Source organism: Haematobia irritans, chromosome 4 (genome assembly GCF_050003625.1).
Source record: "Haematobia irritans isolate KBUSLIRL chromosome 4, ASM5000362v1, whole genome shotgun sequence".
Classification (NCBI taxonomy): Eukaryota; Metazoa; Arthropoda; class Insecta; order Diptera; family Muscidae; genus Haematobia; species Haematobia irritans.
This window is the reverse complement of record NC_134400.1, coordinates 100,510,062-100,534,806: the sequence shown is the minus strand read 5'-3', so window position 1 is coordinate 100,534,806 and position 24,745 is coordinate 100,510,062. Positions and strand designations below refer to the sequence as shown.

The 24,745-nt window shown below is 33.2% G+C and overlaps 1 protein-coding gene across 7 annotated transcripts in view; it reads left to right on the top strand.

Moving 5' to 3' along the window:
* LOC142236666 (uncharacterized) overlaps positions 1-10,471 on the top strand; it is a 325,873-nt gene extending 315,402 nt beyond the window's left edge. For 3 of the 7 annotated variants that reach the window (XM_075307904.1, XM_075307902.1, XM_075307909.1), the window contains one exon: positions 5,940-10,471. In XM_075307904.1, the coding sequence (XP_075164019.1) occupies positions 5,940-6,669 (730 nt within the window). In that variant the 3' untranslated portion in view covers positions 6,670-10,471. Of the gene's footprint in view, positions 1-2,825; positions 2,851-5,939 lie in introns of all 7 variants that reach the window. The other 4 variants (XM_075307908.1, XM_075307905.1, XM_075307906.1 and 1 more) reach the window with 3 other exon arrangements.
* The last annotated feature ends 14,274 nt before the right edge of the window (positions 10,472-24,745 follow it).

Sequence of the window (24,745 nt, the reverse complement as noted above, 5' to 3'; positions counted from 1 at the left end):
AAAACTTGCTTAGTTACCAAAATGTGAAGTGTTTTAAAAAATTTGGTTTAGCCGGAGTCGGAGTCGAGCAAAATTTTTACGACTCCGACTCCAGCAAAATCTTCAGACTCCGACTCCAAGACTCCGACTCCGACTCCGGCTCCACAGCCCTGCCCTCCACCATGGATTGCGTAGAAATGACTTGAGTTTTGGCAACCAGGTCTGTGGAGAACTCTATATTTGAAATCAAGCCAGTAAATTAAAATATTACACAAGTCTATGCAGAGGTTACAGCAAAATTTAGGTAAATACCAGCAATTGATAAATTCGTCCTATATTCTAGTCTAACCTACTAGTAGACATAAATGAAAATTTCCATCATTGGAACTTACAGCGGTATTAAAGGGAACCCACCATTTTAATAATACAGCGAAATTCAACCATATCAATATACTGATATGGGCAGTAGGAAATTCTTCTTTTCACGACTTCGTTTTGTTTTTTTTTTGTTCGATGGAAGACGCTAACGGATTCTAATTTGCCCAAATATTTATTAAGTTGCAAAAATATGAAGTGTTTTTCACATTTGGTTTTGCGATGGTTGCCATTCGAGTCAAAAATATTCTACTAAATTTTGAAGAAAATTTTACCAAAAAGTCTGGTTTGGCAAAATTTTGACAAAATTTTCTATAGAAATAAAATTTTGCCACAATTTTTTTTCTATAGAAAATTCTGTCAAAATGTTTCCTTTGTAATATCAACTAAACTTGCAAAATATCATCCAAATCGGTTTAGATTTAGATATAGCTTCCCAAATTTGGTCATAATACTCTTATTTATTACTCAAATTTCAAATTTAGATATATTCGCCGATTTTATTCAGACTGGCACATAGCTCTTACGACTTCCATTTTTTAATAATGTACTCAATATTAGTGGTATACTAACTATGTTAGTGTAAAATCAGGCGTTTTGGTTCAGATTGAGATAAAGCATGTATCATTTAATATTCCAAAAATACGGAATTACGGGTTATCTCCCAAACCTATTCCAATGATACCCCACAAATGCTTACTAATTCTGTACGGATGGTTTAGGGTATGATATAGTCGGCCCCGCCCGACTTTCTACTATACTCACTTGTTTAATAATGAACACAAATTTTATGGTATATTAATTGTATAAAAAGTCAAGTATAGCTACTTCATGGTTTCTCGCTAAAGTGTACAATATCAGACACATAAATTTGTATAAAGCTCCCGCAAATATGCAGTCGCTCGATTTCCAAACATATGGTCAAAGCCTTATTTATTAACTGATCACATTAAAATTTTCCGATATCGACTCAACCGGCAAAATGTCAGACAAATGGCCCTATTTCTTCATAGATTAATATGTAACCCACAATTTTCATAAGATGCTCCTGTAAAAGATATCGTTCATATCGGATTCAGATACAGTCATTAAATTATCAAAACGTTTCCTAAAATAACCTCATATTTCAAGCAATCTTCTCGCGTAAAAATTGGGAGATCTAATTATATATGATTAGATCTCAAAATTGGACCTTTTAGATCTAAGCAGATTCAAGCAGATGTGATGGGATAGAATTAGATATAATTGTATATAATTGCATACATGACGAGACCTAAGATCAGATCCCACTATATACATGATATAATTATATCTAAGACATTAGATCTAGGCCAATATTGAGATCTAATCAGATCTAGACTAGGTTAGGTTAGGTGGCAGTACGATGTATCAGGTTCACTTAGACTATTCAGTTCATTGTGAACTTCTCTCTTATCACTGAGTGCTGCCCGATTCCATGTTAAGATCAATGACAAATAATCATTTTTCGGATCTATTCATATCTAAACGTATCAAATTAGATCTCTCAATTTTTACTCGGGTTGTTAAAATTTAGATTTAAGCTACCGCAAATACGTACACCCAGAGAAGGAATATGATCACCTCAAACATGTTTCAAGAGCAAAATGTTATTTTTGGATGGTGACCATGTAACATGTTTGTCGCAAAAATGTTATTTTCTCGCCAAACATAACATGCTTTCCGAAAACATAAACATAATTTCTGAGAAAATAACATAGTTGCGGCGAACATGTTACATGGTCACCATCCAAAAATAACATTTTGCTCTTGAAACATGTTTGAGGTGACCATACTCCTTCTCTGCGTGTACCACTTCATTTTCTTAAATACGGTCATAAAATAGGAGTACGACGCATCAGCCACATCGTCTGAGATTTATGTTTACCTCCCAAACATATTTTAATAATTCCCCCTCAAATGTTTACTAATTCAGTAGTATGGTTTAGGGTATAAAATAGTCGGCCCGCCCTATTTTCTACTTTATTCACTTGTTATATTTAAGTATGATAGCCATTTTTTTAAAAGCTGTATCGTGATATCAACCGACAGACAGACAGACAAAATTGCAACCTGACAAAGATTATATAATATCACAAATCGAATGGCCATTTGATAGACCGCTTATTTCTATGATGGAAGCTATAATAAGATGCCAAATAACTTGATATAGAATTGCTAAATCACAATAAATGGAAGCATATAAATATATATTGTTTATTTATATAATTTCGTATAGTTTCTATTTTGCTTCTATTAATAACTTGGTTTGAAAATCTTCATATGCCTTTAAAATTTCTTTTATTTCTACATACTAACTTGTATACAATTTCTTTTTCTATTTTGTGGTATGGTATGAATATAAAACTTCCAAAACATTTAATTAATAACAATTATTTGTTAAACGAATAAATCAAACAAACTTGACTCTACAACTATAAAATAATATACAGACTACATCAATTTGGAGATGAAAAGGTATACTACTGTGATTTTTTCTTGGCTGTCTTATTATTATGTGCAATTAACATTATATGTATACTACATTTAACCTACACCTGCATTCACAATTGTCCTTCGTGATTATATGAAAACTACAATAGTAACTAAGATAAATAATGTGTGTGATATAAACCAGAAATGAATGATATGAAAAACAATTGGTTCAAATGAGAGATGAGTACTTAAAGTGCAATTTTAATTAAAAACCAAATGAAAATATTTATAGACAATGTAATAGAATTTTATAGAGCTTTAAAAATGGTTTTGTTATTTTTTAAATACTTTAAATACTTTAGTGCAGTATTTAACAGTTAAATGTGCCGAAGTGGAATAAAGAAATTATCTATGTCTACATGTTTTAGGAAAACTTTTGAAGAAGTTAAAAGTTACAGAAAATTTATAAAATCATATACTCAGGGAGGATTTAACTAGAAATTAAATTAAATTGAAACTAGTTTAGTTGCAGGTTAAGTTTATGTTCCTACACTGAAAAAAAGCATGCCCGGTTCCAAAGATTTTGTCTTTACTTTAAAAATTTTGGTATTGATTCCGAGCCAAAGAAGCGAAGAATAAAAGTAAGGATACTTTTAAGACACAATTCTCTTTTAAATCTGGGTTTTGTGTACTTGCTTCTAAGAAGCAAATCTTAATTTTTCGCTTTTTCAGCTTTTTCTCTTCATATGCTATCACAGTCCTTTAAAAACGAGTTAACGACAACTTTATTTTCCAAATTAAGACTCGACATCCAGCAGAAATTATGCTATGTTTCAAGTAAAAAACGTCTTTAAAATAAAGAGTTGAAAACCATGTCCTACATTTGAACGATTTTTTGCTTTGTAGTCAAGATGCAAAAAGACAACAAATTTAAAGACAATTTCATTAAATTTAAAGAATTTTTCTGAATTATTAAAGTAAAATTGACCTTAGCCCAAACATTTTTTCTTTCAAGTTATGATACCCATTTTTAAGTGAAATCACTTAATAATAAGGACAATACGACTTCATTGAAAAGTTTATCGACTTTTGGGTAAGGAAAAAATTTTATATTAGAGAAATGCGTCTTCTATGCATTCGTATTTTAAGGACATGAAATCTTTGACCTCACGACAATATTTTTTTCAGTGTAAGCGAAGTTTGTACATATAGGATGAATGTAGCCTGTGAACGGTTTAAAAGTGGGTTAGGTTATGTATTATTGTACTGTTGTACTTTTATTATAAAAGTAATTAAAGAAAAAAGGATTAATATAAACTACAGTGAAAAAAAATGTTATCATGTCTTTACATAGAAATAAGAATCGAAAAAGTTAAGAAAAATTTTATTTTTTTAAGTTTATCCTATTTTTTTTTAAATGAAATCGGAAATACTGAAATAGCATCATATCTGAAGAACTGAATGAAGCGAATGCTTAAAAACATGTCTTCCGCCCAGATCCAAAAAGAACATTTTCATAGCTTTTTTTTTTGCTGGGATGTCTATTATCGATCAAATTTAGAAATCTTCCGTGTAAATGCATTCACGTATAAAAATTGGGAGATCTAAGTAGGTATGATTGGATCCAAAAATTGACCGCTTTAGATCCAAGCAGATTTTCCTAGATATGATGACGAGATCTAACATAAGATCCAACCATACACTGAAAAAAAATATTGACCTAATATGGAAAATTATGCATCTTACATTTTAGGACTCGAAATTTACGCAATGCTAAGGACAAAATTTTTTCAAATAATCACATTTTAATTAAAAGAAAGTTTATAATCATTGCTTCAAATTTTTTTTATTAAATTTAGGACACAAATCTTGAAATTTTGCGTCCCTCTGTTGAAGTTGTAGCTCTTTGAAGTAAGGCAAATGTTCCTTGAAATAAAGAAAAACATTTTTAATTTAAATAAATCGTCTTTAACGCAACTGACATATTATAGGCTAAGATTTATTTTAAGGATTTGAATCTTTGGTTTAAAGTTTTTTCAAACATTAAGAAAACAGTTTTTACTTTGAAGTATTTGGCATAATTTGGATTTTGAAACTGGAATTTTTTTGTACATGAATACCTTTATTAATATATCGCAAACAGAGAATAAAAATTCGATGAATGAGATCTGTTTCCAATTTTAATTTTATCGATCCTAGATTTAAAGCCAGAGAGGTCCCTAAAAATGTCTTTATTTTAAAGAAGCCGCTCTTTGGCTCGGAATCAATACCAAAATCCTTAAAGGAAGGTCAAAATCTTTGGATCCAAGTAAACTTTTTTTTGAGTGTATATAGGGATAAATATAATCATATCTAAGACATTAGATCTAGGCCAATTTTGAGATCTGATCAGATCGAATTCTATAGTAATTAGATATGATTAGATCTTCCCATTTTTCGGATCTACTCATATCTAATTGTATCACAGTAGATCTCTCAATATTTACTCGGGTTAGCCTATTTTGGCACACATTACCATATTGCCCCTCAAACTTGCACAACCCGATGCCTTTCAAACTTGCGCAATAATAGCCAAATCAGTTTAGATAGAAAGATCCAGTGACTATGTAAATTTGCCAGTTTTACAAAATTCTTTGATGAATGAATAAAAATATTCTTTATTTTCCTGCATCAAATCAATATATGGTAAAATTGCAAAAAGTTCTAACCAATTGTTTTTCATATTGTCCATATATGTCTTAAGTATAAACATTCCCATAGTTCATATTAAGATATACTATCTAAATGTAATCATATAAAGATAGTTGTATTTAATAAATCAACAATTTTGATTGCATGCTGCAAATAAATTTTATAGAAATTTTGAGGTAAATTTCCACTTTTCTTATATCAATAAAACATAGAGAAAAAATGTCTATAAAATATACGTACATATATGTGTTAGTGCCTTCTTAAGGCTGAGGCATGCAATTGAATGGCTAAACACCTCATCTATCGATTATAGTTTTTTTTTTCAAATCAATGTGCTAAGAATTATTTTCAGTTGTATTTATTTAATTCTACTATTAAAATTTTTACTAATTGAAAATTTATGTTTCTTTTCTTATTTTTGTGTGCATATTTCCAATTAGAAGTAAGCCGGAGTATACTAGCTATACAACTTATTTTCCGGCAATAATTGGCGGTGATAGAACAACTGTAATACAACATCAACAACATAATAACTCTGGGCCACCAACTCAAGGATGTGGAAGTGGCTCAAATAATCCAACACGGCGTCACACTATAATATCTACAACATTAACCAACTATAATCATCTAATGTCTTCGCAACAACCTTCAGCTATAGCTGTTCAACCACATTCCACACAACCACGCAGGGCCTCCATTGGCTGGGAGAAACAGACGGCATATAAACCAGTAAAGATAACATTGATAGGAGATCCTGTACAGCAATGGACAAGCAATGAATGCATGCACAAGACAGTGGTTACGAATGAAGAGAAAGAGCTTAAAAGAAATATTATAAATAATTCTAGTAATAATCAAAAACAACAAGAGCAGCAACAAAAAACTATGCTACAAGAACAAAAACCAAACATTCATAATACTAACAAAAGTTCTAATAATAATAGAAAAAATTTAATAATGAATGGAAGCCCTGTTGCGGTTCACCACCATCAGAAACTGAATGGTGCTGGAAAACAGCACGATCTGAATGGTATACTAAAGGCCAATGAGCTGATAGCTCAGACAAGAACACCGTCAATATCTGCAGCACAGCATAAAACTCATCACCATCATCATACCGCGCATCATCGTCAACACAACAATTTAAAGCCAACAGTTACTATAGTTTAATTATTAACTTAATTAATATACCTACACAACATATTGTTATTTGACTAACGCACATTTTTAGGAAGTACTTTCGCATAAATACATACATACTTACAGACAGACAGAAACATGAGGATCTATAACAAATAACAATAACAACATAAAACCTGTTCATTTGCCTTCAATCAAACATAGCAAAAAGAACCGAAATAAACAACAAACATTTGTACAAACACAAACACCTGCCCCAAACTCAACTCCCTCCCAGTCTCCCATTTTCATGCTCTTATTTACGTTTCCGTATTATGACTAACACCATCTGAATTTACAGCCTCCCTCAATCTCTCGCTTTCATTAGCGCTCTCTCTATCTCTCATTATAAGAACTCAATAATGCAGATAATGCCTTCATATTATTCTCATATACAAAGTAAACCAAACCAGCTTGAAAGTAAACACATAGAATATGCTCTCAATACCGGCAAGTGTGACATTCACAGAAAACTCGAAAACAAAAAAGTATTAAATAAATCTTATTTAAAATAATAATAACGACATTAATATTAATATGCAATAAATACATATGTATGTATGAAAACACATATAATTTATGTTCATTGATATATGTAGCTATATATGAAGAAATTACTTGAATATTCAGTAACTTGATGATACACAACTAAATGTGTAGATTTTCCTTAATGTAAATTGGGGCATATGTATCTAACAGAGTTATTGATTTCATGAACATTTATTACGTAGGAAATTTGTAACATTTGTACCCACCAACATAGGATCAGGAGTATGCTAGCTTCGTCATTATATTTGTAATGCATCGAAATATTGATCTGGGACTTCATGAAGTATATTCTCGTATGTATATTTGTGTTCGTGTTGAAATTCTGAGTCCGTCTAGCCATTGACACATTTGCTTGAAACTTGGCACAAGGACTTTTTATTAAAAAATAAAGGCATAGCGGACTACATAACGGCGATACAGCCCCCAAAATCCCCAGATTTGACTTCTTGAGCGACATAAAGGGGTTGTTTTCACCCAATCAGCCAGAACTTCGGTACGTTTTTCGGTCTTCATCATAACCAACACAAACATTTGTCCTTATCGGTCCGTAATTCAATATATAAATCCTCTATATAGATCTTTCCCAAACCGTATAGACCGATCCACAGATTTGTTCGAATTGTGCTCGTTCAAAATACCACTATTGTAAAGACAAAATCTGCGCCACACTGTGGAACAGGGTATTATACATATGTTTGCAACACCCACACCCAGAGAAGGAATATGATCACCTCAACCATGTTTCAAGAGCAAAATGTTATTTTTGAATGGTGACCATGTAACATGTTTGTCGCAACCATGTTATTTTCTCGGAGGTTATGTGTCTGATCTCGGCAAGCATATTATTTTTGGCGAGAAAAGAACATTTTTGCCATAAACATGTTACATGGTTACCATCCAAAAATAACATTTTGCTCTTGAAACATGGTTGAGGTGATCATATTCCTTCTCTGCGTGCAGAAGAAGACGAGATAGACATAGTGTGTCTTTGACAATATTGGTCTGATCCGTCTGTCTGTGAACACATTTTTGTGATCAAAGTCTAGATCGCAATTTTAGTCCAATTGACTTCATATTTGGCATAAGTATGTGTTTTGATTTTGGAAGAAATCGATTCAGTTTTAGATATAGCTCCCATATATATCTTTCGCCCAATATCTACGAATATGGCCCCAGAAGCCAGAATTGAAGCCTGATTTGCTTTAAATTTTGCACAAGGAGTGCAATTGATAGTGTCGTAAAGTGTGCCGAATTTGGTTGAAATCGGTTCAGTTTTAGATATAGCTCCCATTGACTTTTTAAAATCTCTGTAACTTTTTTGTTTATGAATATAAGTAAATACTTCGAAAGCAAAAGAATCATATTTTGTTAAGATCTTTATAATGGTTATCAGAAATGGGCATCATAGGGGTATACGAAGCGAAATAAATTAAAAATCAAATTTGACGTCGGAGTCAAAAATTACCAATGCACGAAATATAGCCCCTGATCAACCACGAACAACGATATGCGTTTCTTTTCGATCGGACTTCAAATGACGACACATCACAATAAATTTTATTTGGGGGGGTCGTAGGGTGCACGAAAAAAAAAGTTTTGGTGTTCTGAAATTGTCTTCGAATATGCTACCAAATTGGGGGGTGACCGCATCAACTTTTTTTTTCCTTTAGGCCGTGACCCTATCTAGTGGGTATACACGGTAACATACTTGTTTTCTCTAAAATTTAAATTAAACAAAAATATATATACGGATTTTATGTATCTTACAACCATCCAAGTCCTCAGGAGGCATATGTTATGCTGAAAATTAATTTCGAAATGGATATGACCTCATATGTGAATAACTAATCAAACTATTTGTACACCACATGGTTGGTAGATCTCTAGGGTTTGTAAATATTTTATGAATAACCTAACCTATGAATTTTATGAATTTGGTATGAGTAAATGTTGGTAACACATTGTTTGTGAAAGTGATTGGGAATATATAAAATTAAATTAATTTGTTGTAGATCTCTTAAATTCATGAGATTATACCTTTGTACTTTGGCTCCATTTTAACTTTTACCAAAACACAAAATCCACAACGATTTTTTTGTTGTTTGTTTTTTCTTCCAAAATCTCGTACGAAAATTGAATGCAAAATCCATAAATTTTTAAAAATTTCAATACGAAATATTCACAGTTATCCCGAAAACAAAAATGCATCTTAATCAAGACGGAATCAAGGAATTTGACATGGAATGGAGTTATCTTGAGGAAATTATAAAAATAATACTCAAAATAAAATCAGTTTTACACAGTTTTATCTGATGATTCTTTCATGTTTCAGCACAGGTTTTGAAATTGAAAGTAAAATCAATAAATGTAAAAAAATGTCAATACCACAAAAGTTCAAGTATCTTCGGTAGACGGTAGAAACAAGGAATTTGAAATGGAATGGAGTTATCTTAAGGACATTTCAAAAATAATACTCAAAATGAAAGCAGTTTTATGCAGTTTCTTGGGATGACTCTTTCATGTTTCAGTACATGTTTACTGATCTACCAATTCATGGTTTATTTTTTTCCAAAAATTAATAATTTCTATTGAACTATTAACATTAGTTTTCTGGTGGATTAGTGGATATTTTAAGATGCTCAAGATGTAAAGTAAATGTTATTAAATTTCAAATTCATTCCAAGTATAAGTTAACACTACATATTGCATATGCTTGTTTTGAATAGTTGTGATATCCGCACATATACTCACCCTATACGGTCAAAAAGAGGCACCATCTCTAAGAGGGCCAGGAATTCATCAAAAGATTTTAATATAGACTCTCTGTTAGATAATACAACAATTCGAAGCTTCATTTATCATCAATCATTTAATAAATCGTTTAACTATTATTTTAATCAATTAAATTAGTCCATTGTATTATTAGATTTTTAGTTGTAATACACATTTTGTTAAATATACCAGTAGTATGTGTGTACTTAAAATATATAAATGATTATTATTATTATTATTATTATTATTATTATTATTATTATTATTATTATTATTATTATTATTATTATTATTATTATTATTATTAATGAACTATTTTTACGCCTATCTTCAATTTCAATGCATGAAAGCTAAGCTAATCTACACACTTCTCTTAATTTTCAAAAAAAACCCGAAAAACATTTATAAATTTTTGAAATATATACAAAATAAATATGTATACATAAATAAATGAAAGTTATATATAAACAAATACGTGGTTTTTCATTACGTAAATAAGGTGAGCTTATAGGGCAGGCTGATACATTTTTGTGCAACTATTTTTTTATTGATTCACAAAACTAACTTAACCACAGCATTCATTCACTTTTGCTCGATACACTGAAAAAAATGTTGCCGTGGAATCAAATATTTCACGACCTTAAAATACGAATGCGAAGTTTGCTTTAAAATTTTCTCCCTTGTTCAAAAGTCGACAAACTTTGAAATTGTGTTTAAATTTGTTGTCTTTTGGCATTTCGACAGCAAATCCAACAGCGTTCAAAAATAGGGCATGTCCTTCAACACTTTATTTTAAAGACGATTTGGATAATTTCTTGTGAATGTCGAGTATGAAATCGAAAATCTACTTTGTCATTAACACCCCAGCAAAAAAACGTCGCCACAAAAGTAGTGAAAATGTTCGTTTTGGATACTGAAGTGGTGGCGGTGCACTGAATTTACATCTCTTCTTAAGGTGTGATGCAAATTCAGAGTTTCGGATGTGAATTAAGAAATTTTGTGATATTTTGACAAATAAATCCTTTTTAAAAATTTTAATCTGTTTTTCACTTATTTGAAACAAAAAAATTTTAAATTCCCATTAAAAATGTGAAAAAATTGACTCAATTGAACTTCCTGTGCAGTTAAAATAAAGAACATCTTTAGGAGGGCATTTTTGGAATTTTTTTTAAAGTTGTGCCTTTAGAAGGACTTCTAATTTTTTTGCTGGACGGTTCTAAAGAATTTTGATGAAAATGAAAAAAATGGTTGAAAACAATGAATAAATTAAATTTTGTTTCCTAGAATCAAGTAATAAATATTTACCTAATATGAATGATTACGCAACTTAAATTTTAAGATACGCAATTTTGAAAAATGCAATTTAAGGGAAAAAATCATTAAAATAAAAACATTTTAATTAAAACAAGTGTATACGGCCGTAAGTTCGGCCAGGCCGAAGCTTATGTACCCTCCACCATGGATTGCGTAGAAACGTCTACTGAAGCCGATGGCAAGGTATCATAAAGATAATAAAGCTGCAAACGTAGGATAAGATTTATTTTGAAGAAAATTTAAAGTTTTTTTACATAGGGTATAATAAATTTGTACATTTGTATGTAACGCCAAGAAGAACCAGCCTGAGACCAATCGTTTAGTATCCCAGTAAAAAAAAGCGTCGCCAAAAAAGTAATGAGAATGTTCTTTTTGGATCCGGAAGTAGTGCAAAATTGGCGCAGAAGCGATGAATTTAACATGGGCTTGTCATAGGGCGGATGTCCACCATTTCAACAGCCGTTGCACTGAATTTGCATCACTTCTTACTCTGTGATTCAAATTCGGTGTTTTGGATGTGAATTAAAAAATATTGTCATATTTTGACAAATAAATAATTTTTAAAATTTTTTATGATTTTTAATGCATTCTAACGCATGTCCGAAACGTTTGAGTTAAAATATTCTCAACAATTTGCAATATTTCTTGAATGGATTTAGAATTTTTTCGACAAAATTTCAATAATTTGTACCATTTTATTAAAACTTACTCTGTTTTTAAACTTTTTAAAACCAAACAAGTATATACGACCGTAAGTTCGGCCAGGCCGAAGCTTATGTACCCTCCATCATGGATTGCGTAGAAACTTCTTCTAAACACTGCCATCCACAATCGAATTACTTAAGTTGCGGTAACGCTTGCCGATGGCAAGGTATCTTAAAACCTCCTAACACCATCTTCTAAATTGTATGTAAGTCCATACGTGTTATATATTAAATCAAAAAAGATCGATCCAATACGTATATAATTCAGTTTGACAAAGTAGACATACAATTTTGACAAAATTTTCTACAGAAATAAAATTTTAACAAAATTTTCTATAGAAATAAAATTTTCACAAAATTTTCTATAGAAATAAAAATTTTGACAAAATTTTCTATAGAAAGAAAATTTTGACAAAAATTTCTACAGAAATAAAATTTTAACAAAATTTTCTATAGAAATAAACTTTTGACAAAATTTCCTATAGAAATAAAATCTTGGTAGATTATTTTTGGCTCGAGTGGCAACCATGATTATGAACCGAATAAAATTTGAACAAAATTTTCTATAGAAATAAAATTTTGACAAAATTTTCTATAGAAATAAAATTTTGACAATGATGAAAATTTTATTATGAACCGAATAAAATTTTAACAAAATTTTCTCTAGAAATAAAATTTTGACAAAATTTTCTATAGAAATAAAATTTTGACAAAATTTTCTATAGAAATAAAATTTTGACAAAATTTTCTATATAAATAAAATTTTGACAACATTTTCTATAGAAATAAAATTTGGTAGATTATTTTTGGCTCTAGTGGCAACCATGATTATGAACCGATATGGACCAATTTTTGTGTGATTGGACCAATTTTGGTATGGTTGTCAGCGACCATATACTAACACCACGTTCCTAATTTTAACCGGATCGGATGAATTTTGCTCCTCCACGAGGCTCCGGAGGTCAAATCTGGAGAACGTTTTATATGGGGCTATATATAATTATGGGCCGATATGGACCAATTGTGGCACCGTTGTTAAAGATCATATACTAACACCATGTTCCAAATTACAACCAGATTGGATGAAATTTTCTTCTCTTGGATACTTCGCAAGCCAAATCTGGGGATCGCTTTATATGGGGGCTATATATAATTATGAACCGATGAGGACCAATTTTTGCATGGTTTTAGAGATCATATACCAACATCATGTACCAAATTTCAGGTGGATCGGATGAAATTTGTTTCTTTTTGACGCACCGCAACCCAAATCTGGGGATCGGTTTATATGGGCGCTATATATAATTATGGACCGATGTGGACCAATTTTTGCACGGTTGCTAGAGACCATATACCAATATCATGTACCAAATTTCAGCCGGATCGGATGAAATATGTTTCTCTTAGAGGCTTCACAAGCCAAATCTGGGGATCGGTTTATATGGGGGCTATATATAATTATGGACCGATGTGGACCAATTTTTGCATGGTTGTTAGAGACCATATACAAACACCATGTACCAAATTTCAGACGGATCGGATGAAATATGCTTCTGTTAGAGGCTCCACAAGCCAAATCTGAGGGTCCCTTTATATGGGGGCTATACGTAAAAGTGGACCGATGTGGCCCATTTGCAATACCATCCGACCTACATCGATAACAACTACTTGTGCCAAGTTTCAAGTCGATAGCTTGTTTCGTTCGGAAGTTAGCGTGATTTCAACAGACGGACGGACGGACGGACATGCTTAGATCGACTCAGAATTTCACCACGACCCCGAATATATATACTTTATGGGGTCTTAGAGCAATATTTCGATGTGTTACAAACGGAATGACAAAGTTAATATACCCCCATCCAATGATGGAGGGTATAAAAAAAAAATAATTTACCCATTAAAAATAAAAAAAAACGAGTTATAGATAATTGAATTAAAAGAATATCCTGTGTAGTTAAAATAAAGAACATATTTGGGAGTACATCTTTCAGAAGTGCTTTTAAAGTTGTGCCTTTGGAAAAACTTACATTTTTTTGCTGGGATACCAATCTCACTTTTGATTTTATAGAGACTACAGATAAAGATAGATAGCTAGCTCCCTAAAAATGTCTTAAAACCGCAACATGTCTGTCTCGAAATCAAGGAAACTTCGTTGTTTGCGCAGACATATTTTTATACCTTCTGCATTTTGAAATGGCGAAATTTGGCGAAGAAGCGGCGAATTTAACATGGACTTGTCATAGGAAGGATTTGCATCACTTCTTAAGGTGCATGAGAATTAAAAAGTTTTGACAAATAAATAATTTTTATAATTGTTTTCTGCTTTTTAATGCATTCTAACCCTTGTCTGAAACGTTTGATCTCACATTATTTCAAAAACTCCAAATTTCTCTAGAATGCGTTTAGCTTTTTTTCGACAAAATTTAAATAATTTATACCATTTTATTAATTCTTACTCTGTTTTTAACCTATTTGAGACAAAAAAGTTAATTATTATACAAAATTGAATTAGAATATCTTCCTGTGTAGTTAAAATAAAGAACATTTTGGAAGTTCTTTTAAGTTTGTACCTTTAGAAGAGCTTAAACCTTGATCAAAATTGACCCGGCACTGCAATCAATTTTCACCGAACGGTGTCATCACCAAATATGTGTGTTCCAATGGATTCATGTTATATTGACTTAATTATTCAACCGTCGAACTGAACGGACGTGTTTTCTAATAGCGGAGTATTTCATCGTAATAAGTACTTATTACGAATTTCACGTGTGGTGGAAATAATAAACCACCATGCAGCGAAATTCAAAGTCATCCACTGGGTTGCTAACTTCAGGGCCCAGTGGACGGGTAACGACTGAAGTTATAAATTTGGGCAGCGACCAAGAGTCAGGCCAATTAGTCGACCTGTAGACGGGTCGACTAGCGGTGACACTTTGGCAAGTCGAACCTTTTCTAAGGTGACGACATCAAAAGGAGGCAATCCCTCTCGAAAGAGATTAAAGGAACGAAAAAATTCTTTGTTTATCCTAAAGAAATTAGGATCAGTCGACCCAAGCACGTTGTCGGCTAAGCAAAGCGATTCCTTAAAATGGGCTCAAGGAATTCCTGAAGCTGGAAAAAGGGAACGATCACCGGATGAGGTGCCATCCTCTAAACGGGATCAAAGATCGTTTGCCTCAGTTGCAAAAGACAGCCTTGTGATGGCTATCATTAATAAAGGAGCATTGGACGGTATGATTCCAAGGCAAAAATGGGAGGAAATTGAAAACGCGATTTCTGGTGTCTACTCAGAGGTGTGAAAAAAGTTTCCCGGACCAAGTCCTCGACGGCAAGATGCTGGATGGTATCAAGGACGATATAAGTTAATAGCTTTTGCGGACCAGAGGTCTATGGATTGCTTTAAAGCTGCATTGGTGCTAATTGGTGAAGTTTGGGAAGGAGCCGCTTTGGAGTTAGTCGATAAAAAAGACATACCGGCTAAACCTAGAGCACATACATGGATACCGGCAAACCCTCCTGATCCTGAGTCAATACTAGAGAGACTAAAAGAATGTAACCCAGATCTTCCAACCGCCGATTGGAAGGTTGGTCGTTTGGATGAGGTGGATGGACCAAGACGACATGCGGTGTTTATATTAAACATAGAGTCGCTGCCACATCTAGCCCAGACCCAAGGACCCGTAAGTTATGGTTTTCATGATATCCATATGAAGGTATACAAAAGCGATCAGCCAAAGGATTCCGAAACGGACAAGCCTCCGGTAGAGTCAGCAGTGAAAAAATCTCCCAGCGAAGCCGAAGGAGACATAAAAACTGCAGACTATTGCGAAAATCGTATGCGGGAAGTTTCTACAGGCTCAAACCTCACCAAATCTGAACCGCGGATTGTTGCGAGAGTCACCGAGATCTGTGAAGAGGAAGCCCTTGATGACTCAATTGAAGCAGCTGATGAGACGATGGTTGAAAATTTGGATGGTTCTACGGTTCCTCCAGATAAATCTTCACCATTGTAAGGCCGCTTGTTCTACCTTAAAAGTTCTCCTGATGAAAGGAGACATAGATATAGTTATTATTCAAGAACCATACATATATAAGAACAAGATCTGTGAATTAAGCACTCCGGGTTTCAAACTTTTACATAATACCGGTAACGATTTAAATCGAGCATGTATAATTGCTAAAAACAAACTTAACTCGTTTCTGCTTCCTTCATTGAGCAATGCAGACACTGTCGTAGCCAGTCTAGAGATATCCAAATGCAAATATTGGGTATCTTCGGTCTACATGGGACATGATAGGGAGATGCCACCATGTGCCGTTAAGACCTTAGATGAGGAGTCACTAAAAACAAAGACAAAACACATTATGGGATGCGATGCAAATGCATATCATAGTATTTGGGGAAGTAGTAATACTAATGCAAGGGGAAAGTCGCTAATAGAGTTTATTTTGCGTACTAACCTGGTAGTTTGCAATAAGGGAGATTCACCAACCAGAAACAGGCAAGAGGTTTTGGACGTCAAGTTGACCTCACCGGAACTGAATGATAAGATATCTGAGTGGCAAGTTTTGAGGGAACATAGCTTCTCAGATCATCGCTACATCAGCTTCAGATTGGCTGTTCGTACTTCAAAGACCATATTTCCGCCAAATGTTAGGAAAGCTGATTGGAATAGGTATAGGGAATCGTTCAATTTGATGATACCGGAAATGCCAGCTGCATTGATGCTAATTGGTGAAGTTTGGGAAGGAGCCGCTTTGGAGTTAGTCGATAAAAAAGACATACCGGCTAAACCTAGAGCACATACATGGATACCGGCAAACCCTCCTGATCCTGAGTCAATACTAGAGAGACTAAAAGAATGTAACCCAGATCTTCCAACCGCCGAGTGGAAGGTTGGTCGTTTGGATGAGGTGGATGGACCAAGACGACATGCGGTGTTTATATTAAACATAGAGTCGCTGCCACATCTAGCCCAGACCCAAGGACGTGTAAGTTATGGCTTTCATGATATCTATATGAAGGTATACAAAAGCGATCAACCGGAAATGCCAGAGACAAATATGAGCACTGTGCAAGATATCGAACACGCAGTGGAGCGGATTAATAAGGCCTTCAACATGTCACTGAAATCTGCATGCCCTAGAGGGGGAAAATCGGCCGCCATGGTTGACTACGGAGTTAAGTAATATGAGGAAATCCTGCAGGAAGCTCTTTAACAAAGCAAAGTCCACAAGAGCTCCGGAGGATTGGGACACTTACAGGATGCATCTGATAGCATATAAACGAGAACTGAGAAGGTCTCAACAAAACTCTTGGGATGATTACTGTAGCAGTATTGAGAATACGTCAGAGGCTTCCACACTACGGAAGGTACTAGCATCCACTAACATCGCTCCAGGTTTCATTAAAACATCGGTGGGAAATTGGACAACGTTCAGTGAGGAGACGTTGGAGGTACTTTTGGACACACACTTCCCTGGAAATCAGACGGTTGAACCACGTTCTGGCGGTGTAACAGAGGCTCAGCGGTCATTTCCTATCGAGGAAATTGTGTCGGAATCTAGAATAAAATGGGCTTTAAATAGCTTTGGACCATTCAAATCCCCCGGACCTGATGGAATTACTCCGGCGGAATTACAAGCAGTGGCTGAAAGAATTATCCCCTGGTTGACGGTGATATATAAACGATGTGTAAACTTAGCTTATATTCCAGAAAAGTGGAGAGAAACAAAAGTCGTATTCATACCTAAAGCGGGAAAAGCCTCTCACTCGAGTGCGAAGGATTTCCGACCAATCAGCTTATCCTCATTCCTACTTAAGACCCTGGAGAGGATGATAGACATGTATCTTAAAACTAGCGTGGATTCAAGTTTGCTCTCGAAACGACAACATGCATACTCAAAGGGCAGGTCTACTGAGACCGCATTGCATGAACTAGTCAGTTTTATTGAAAGCTCACTATCTGTCAAAGAATACACAATCGTGGCGTTTCTAGACATCGAAGGGGCGTTCAATAATGTCCATCCGAGCTCGATATTAAATGGACTGACAACTCTGAATGTTGATCCAGGTATACTTAGGCTGTTAGACGAACTTCTAATAAAGAGACGTATTTCAGCCACACTAGGACAAGCAAACATACAAAGGTATGTGAACAGAGGCACTCCCCAAGGAGGAGTTCTATCACCTCTTTGTTGGAATGTTGTGGTATCACAATGGACTGAATAGTCTAAGTGAGCCTGAAATATAATCGGGCTGTCACTTTAACCTAACGTAACCTATATTGACCGACACTGAACGAAGTTTCTTGAATTAGGCTTAGACAGTGCTCATAAATGGAACACATGAGTCATACATTGCACCGACCCCTTCCTAATGCCCAAAATTTCCCGCACGATACGACAGGGTTTTTCTTTATATATATATATATATATATATATATATATATATATATATATATATATATATATATATATATATATATATATATATATATATATATATATATATATATATATATATATATATATATATATATATATATATATATATATATATATATATATATATATATATATATATATATATATATATATATATATATATATATGGCCCCAGAAGCCAGAGTTTTACCCCAATTTGCTTAAAATTTTGCATAAGAAAATCAATTAGTACTATAGTCAAGTGTGCCAAATTTTATTGAAATCGGTTCAGATTTACATGTGGTCATATGCGTTCAGATTTAGATATAGCTCCCACATATAGCTTTCGCCCGATTTACACTCATATGACCACAGAGGCCAATTTTTAACTCCGCTTTAGTTGAAATTTTGCACAGGGAGTAGAATTAGCATTGTAGCTATGCGTGCCCAATTTAGTTGAAATCGGTTCAGATTTAGATACATCTCCCATATATAGCTTTCACCCGATTTACACTCATATGACCACAGAGGCCAATTTTTAACTCCGATTTAGTTGAAATTTTGCACAGGGAGAAGAATTAACATTGTAGCTATGCGTGCCCAATTTGGTTGAAATCGGTTCAGATTTACATATAGCACCCTTATATATGTTTTTCTGATTTCGACAAAAATTGTCAAAATACCAACATTTTCCTTGTAAAATCGCCACTGCTTAGTCGAAAAGTTGTAAAAATGACTCTAATTTTCCTAAACTTCTAATTCATATATATCGAGCGATAAATCATAAACAAACTTTTTCGAAGTTTCCTTAAAATTGCGTCAGATTTAAACGTTTCCCATATTACAATATCCCATACATTGTGTTCCACCCTAGTGCATTAGCCGACTTAAATTTTGAGTCTATAGATTTTGTAGAAGTCTATCAAAGTCTGTCCAGATCGATTGATATTTAAATGTATGTATTTGGGACAAACCTTTATATATAGCCCCCAACACATTTGACGGATGCGATATGGTATCGAAAATTTAGATCTACAAAGTGGTGCAGGGTATAATATGTTATTGTTATTTATTTTACCTGTTTTTCAAACTTTTGCAAAAATTACGCTACATTTCAAAATTAGCAAAATTTTATTTTTTGAATTTAATACCAACAACAATTATAAAACAATAATAAACAAGTATATACGGCCGTAAGTTCGGCCAGGCCGAAGCTTATGTACCCTCCATCACGGATTGCGTAGAAACTTCTTCTAAACACTGCCATCCACAATCGAATTACTTAAGTTGCGGTAACGCTTGCCGATGGCAAGGTATCTTAAAACCTCCTAACACCATCTTCTAAATTGTATGTAAGTCCATACGTGTTATATATTAAATCAAAAAAGATCGATCCAATACGTATATAATTCAGTTTGACAAAGTAGACATACAATTTTGACAAAATTTTCTACAGAAATAAAATTTTAACAAAATTTTCTATAGAAATAAAATTTTCACAAAATTGTCTATAGAAAGAAAATTTTGACAAAAATTTCTAAAATTTCTATTTTGACAAAAATTTCTACAGAAATAAAATTTTAACAAAATTTTCTATAGAAATAAACTTTTGACAAAATTTCCTATAGAAATAAAATCTTGGTAGATTATTTTTGGCTCGAGTGGCAACCATGATTATGAACCGAATAAAATTCGAACAAAATTTTCTATAGAAATAAAATTTTGACAAAATTTTCTATAGAAATAAAATTTTGACAATGATGAAAATTTTATTATGAACCGAATAAAATTTTAACAAAATTTTTTCTAGAAATAAAATTTTGACAAAATTTTCTATAGAATTAAAATTTTGACAAAATTTTCTATAGAAATAAAATTTTGACAAAATTTTCTATAGAAATAAAATTTTGGTAGATTATTTTTGGCTCAAGTGGCAACCATGGTTATGAACCGAATAAAATTTGAACAAAATTTTCTATAGAAATAAAATTTTGACAAAATTTTCTATAGAAATAAAATTTTGACAATGATGAAAATTTTATTATGAACCGAATAAAATTTTAACAAAATTTTCTCTAGAAATAAAATTTTAACAAAATTTTCTCTAGAAATAAAATTTTGACAAAATTTTCTATAGAAATAACATTTTGACAAAATTTTCTATAGAAATAAAATGTTGGTAGATTATTTTTGGCTCTAGTGGCAACCATGATTATGAACCGATATGAACCAATTTTTGTGTGATTGGACCAATTTTGGTATGGTTGTCAGCGACCATATACTAACACCACGTTCCTAATTTTAACCGGATCGGATGAATTTTGCTCCTCCAAGAGGCTCCGGCAGCGTTACCGTTGTGCCACTTTAGTGGCAAATTTGCCACTTTTCTTGGGCGGTGCCACTTTTGCGCCACTTTTTGTTTGTGCCACTAAATGTGATACTTTTAAAGATTTTGTGCCACTTTTCCAATAATTCGTGCCACTTTTTCAAAAGTTTAAATATTATGGGTAGTTATCACCATAAATGTGTTATTAAGAAAATTTAATATTGTGCACCAACAGCATTCGCTCATTAGTTCTTATTACGTGAATAGTTACGATTCAACTTATTTGGTAAACCGTACTTTGAATATGCCAAATTTATTGTGGCATGAAATATCAGGATAAATATGAAAATTTTTAAGGTTTGTATTGCGACCGCAGAAAATAATTGATGATGGATTCCATAAGGACCCAGTTAGAAAAAATTGCAATCGCCCTTTGAGGCAGATTGTTCCAATTCGACTATATTCCTCAAAATGAATGCTGGAACAGTGGACAGTATTGAAGCATTACCTCATTAGAGAAAAGTTGGAAGAGAAGTGTCCTAAGAAATTAGAGAAAGTATATGTTAAAGATCCAAAATGCACTTTCAAATACCAAATATTTATCTTAAATTTTTAGTTTATATTATCAAAAGTATGAATACCGTTAACAAAACATTCCAAAGCGAATCCTCCTAAACGTGAGTACTATGTTCGGTTTTCGAGTTGAAAATCACTTTATTTTCGCGATTACTTTTCCTGAAATAATCAAAATTATAAATGGTTGAGTTATTGAGTTAATTTATCTGCTTTATATTGAACTGTTTTAGTAATGTAACCGCGAAAATTTCAACTCGAAAATCGAACATAGTGCTTACCTTAAATTGTTTATTAATTACACGCAGAGAAGGAATATGATCACCTACACCATGTTTCAAGAGCAAAATGTTATTTTTGGATGGTAACCATATAACATGTTTATGGCAAAAATGTTCTTTTCTCGCCAAAAATAATATGCTTGCCAAGATCAGACACATAACCTCCGAGAAAATAACATGGTTGCGACAAACATGTTACATGGTCACTATTCAAAAATAACATTTTGCTCTTGAAACATGGTTGAGGTGATCATATTCCTTCTCTGGGTGTATATTTAACAAAAATATTCTATTACAAATATAATAAATTTTGTAAGAAAATTTGTAAAAACGTGATTTAGCAGATATCGAATGTAAAAATTCTTTGTATATTAAAAACATTAAAACAATATAGATAGGTCACACAACGACATCACAATCCGAAAGTTGTGGACAAATTTTACCATGAATTGACATAAATGACAAAAAACTGAAGAAAAGGGGGTTCTTACTTACTTAAAAACCAATGATTATTTAAATTATTTTGATATCGTAAATAAATTTAAAGATATAATTGAAAGGCCTGATTATTTTATAGACGCCTAAAAAATAATTTTAAATAGGATTTGTTCACCAATTTGTATGAATTCGCAAAATATATTTTAACTTGACCTCATAGCAGTATTTATTTCTAAAGTTTTTTTTTTGTATAAGTTAATAAAAAGAATGTGCCACTTTTTGTGCCACTTTTCAAAAATAATTGTGCCCCTTTTTTCGACGTTTGCCACTTTTTGAAAATTCCCAACGGTAACGCTGGGCTCCCGAGGTCAAATCTGCAGAACGTTTTATATGGGGCTTTATATAATTATGGGCCGATATGGACCAATTGTGGCACCGTTGTTAAAGATCATATACTAACACCATGTTCCAAATTACAACCAGATTGGATAAAATTTTCTTCTCTTGGATACTTCGCAAGCCAAATCTGGGGATCGCTTTATATGGGGGCTATATATAATTATGAACCGATGAGGACCAATTTTTGCATGGTTTTAGAGATCATATACCAACATCATGTACCAAATTTCAGGTGGATCGGATGAAATTTGTTTCTTTTTGACGCACCGCAACCCAAATCTGGGGATCGGTTTATATGGGCGCTATATATAATTATGGACCGATGTGGACCAATTTTTGCACGGTTGCTAGAGACCATATACCAATATCATGTACCAAATTTCAGCCGGATCGGATGAAATATGTTTCTCTTAGAGGCTTCACAAGCCAAATCTGGGGATCGGTTTATATGGGGGCTATATATAATTATGGACCGATGTGGACCAATTTCTGCATGATTGTTAGAGACCATATACCAACACCATGTACCAAATTTCAGGCGGATCGGATGAAATTTGCTTCTTTTTTAGGCTCCGCCAGCCAAATCTTGGGATCGGTTTATATGGGGGCTATATATAATTATGGACCGATGTGGACCAATTTTTGCATGGTTGTTAGAGACCATATACAAATTTCAGCCGGATCGGATGAAATATGCTTCTGTTAGAGGCTCCACAAGCCAAATCTGAGGGTCCCTTTATATGGGGGCTATACGTAAAAGTGGACCGATATGGCCTATTTGCAATACCATCCGACCTACATCGATAACAACTACTTGTGCCAAGTTTCAAGTCGATAGCTTGTTTCGTTCGGAAGTTAGCGTGATTTCAACAGACGGACGGACGGACGGACATGCTTAGATCGACTCAGAATTTCACCACGACCCAGAATATATATACTTTATGGGGTCTTAGACCAATATTTCGATGTGTTACAAACGGAATGACAAAGTTAATATACCCCCATCCTATGATGGAGGGTATAAAAAGAAATGCAATTCACAGATATATTCTTTATTATAAGTGCTCAAAATAGCACCAAGATAGCCAAAAAGGGAAAAATTTTAAATTTTCCTATGTTTTACACACTTCAAAAAAGAAGATAACGTTACCTTTTCAAAATTGGCAAAATTAAACAAGTTAGCTAACAACAGATATTAAACAAAATCAAAAAGAGAAATGAAATTCAGCGATACGATTCTTTGTTACAAGATGGTCAGAAATGGAAAAATGTGAAAATTTTAGATGTTTTACAAATTTTTGCAAAAATGTCGTTACTTTTTAAAAATTATCAATTTTATTTTTTGAATTGAAAGCAAACAACAAATAGAAAACAAATTTATTTAACAAAACGAGTCAAAATTGCAAATAATTGAAAAGTCAATAAACTTTTCCCATAGCCGACGAGGCTAAATGTAGAGGCCTGTCAGTAGGGTTCCGGTCCATCTACGGTCTCAAAATTTGGCTCATTATTTGGTCAATATCTCGGCTCTAACCATACCAAATTTCAAAGAGCCGTCTATAACCGTTCCCAATTGACGAACATTTTGTATTTGTGTTATCTCAGCCCTCTATCAGATATTTTTGATCCCTTTGTATTGGATTTACGTGAAGGAGGATTTTTCTCAGTTTTCAAAAGTTTCGCTTTCCTACGATGCCTCCTTCTATTTTGGTCCATTCGTTGTATGGGATCGAAGTACTCGTTATATCGTTTTAGAATTTCTCCCTGATCAAGAGAATATATATAGTATGAAAATGATATTATGATGTTTTATAAACGGAATGGCAAACGTATTATACTCCCATTACCATTCTATGGTAGTGGTAGTTGTTGATCGGTTTATACGGAGAAATCTATGTATTATTATGAATCGATTTATATATGGTAATTAGATTTTATCAGATGGACAGACGGACACAGCTAGATCAGCTCAAAATTTCACCATGACTCAGAATACATATATACATTATTGGGTCTGAGAACGATATTTCGATGCGTTACAAACGGAATGACAATGCAAGAATAGTCTCTATCCTATGTTGGAGGATATAAATATACGTTGTTTGCTATTAAGTCATTATTTTTTGCAATTCACCCCTACATTAATTCAGTCTATTATGGACATCCCTAAAAACGGCGTAAATTGCCACAAAACCTAAGAGAGAAAAAGAGAACCTGTTTTCGTGTATTGTGTTCTTGCGGGAAGACAAAGCATCTTGCCAATATTCATTCAGTACTACATTTGA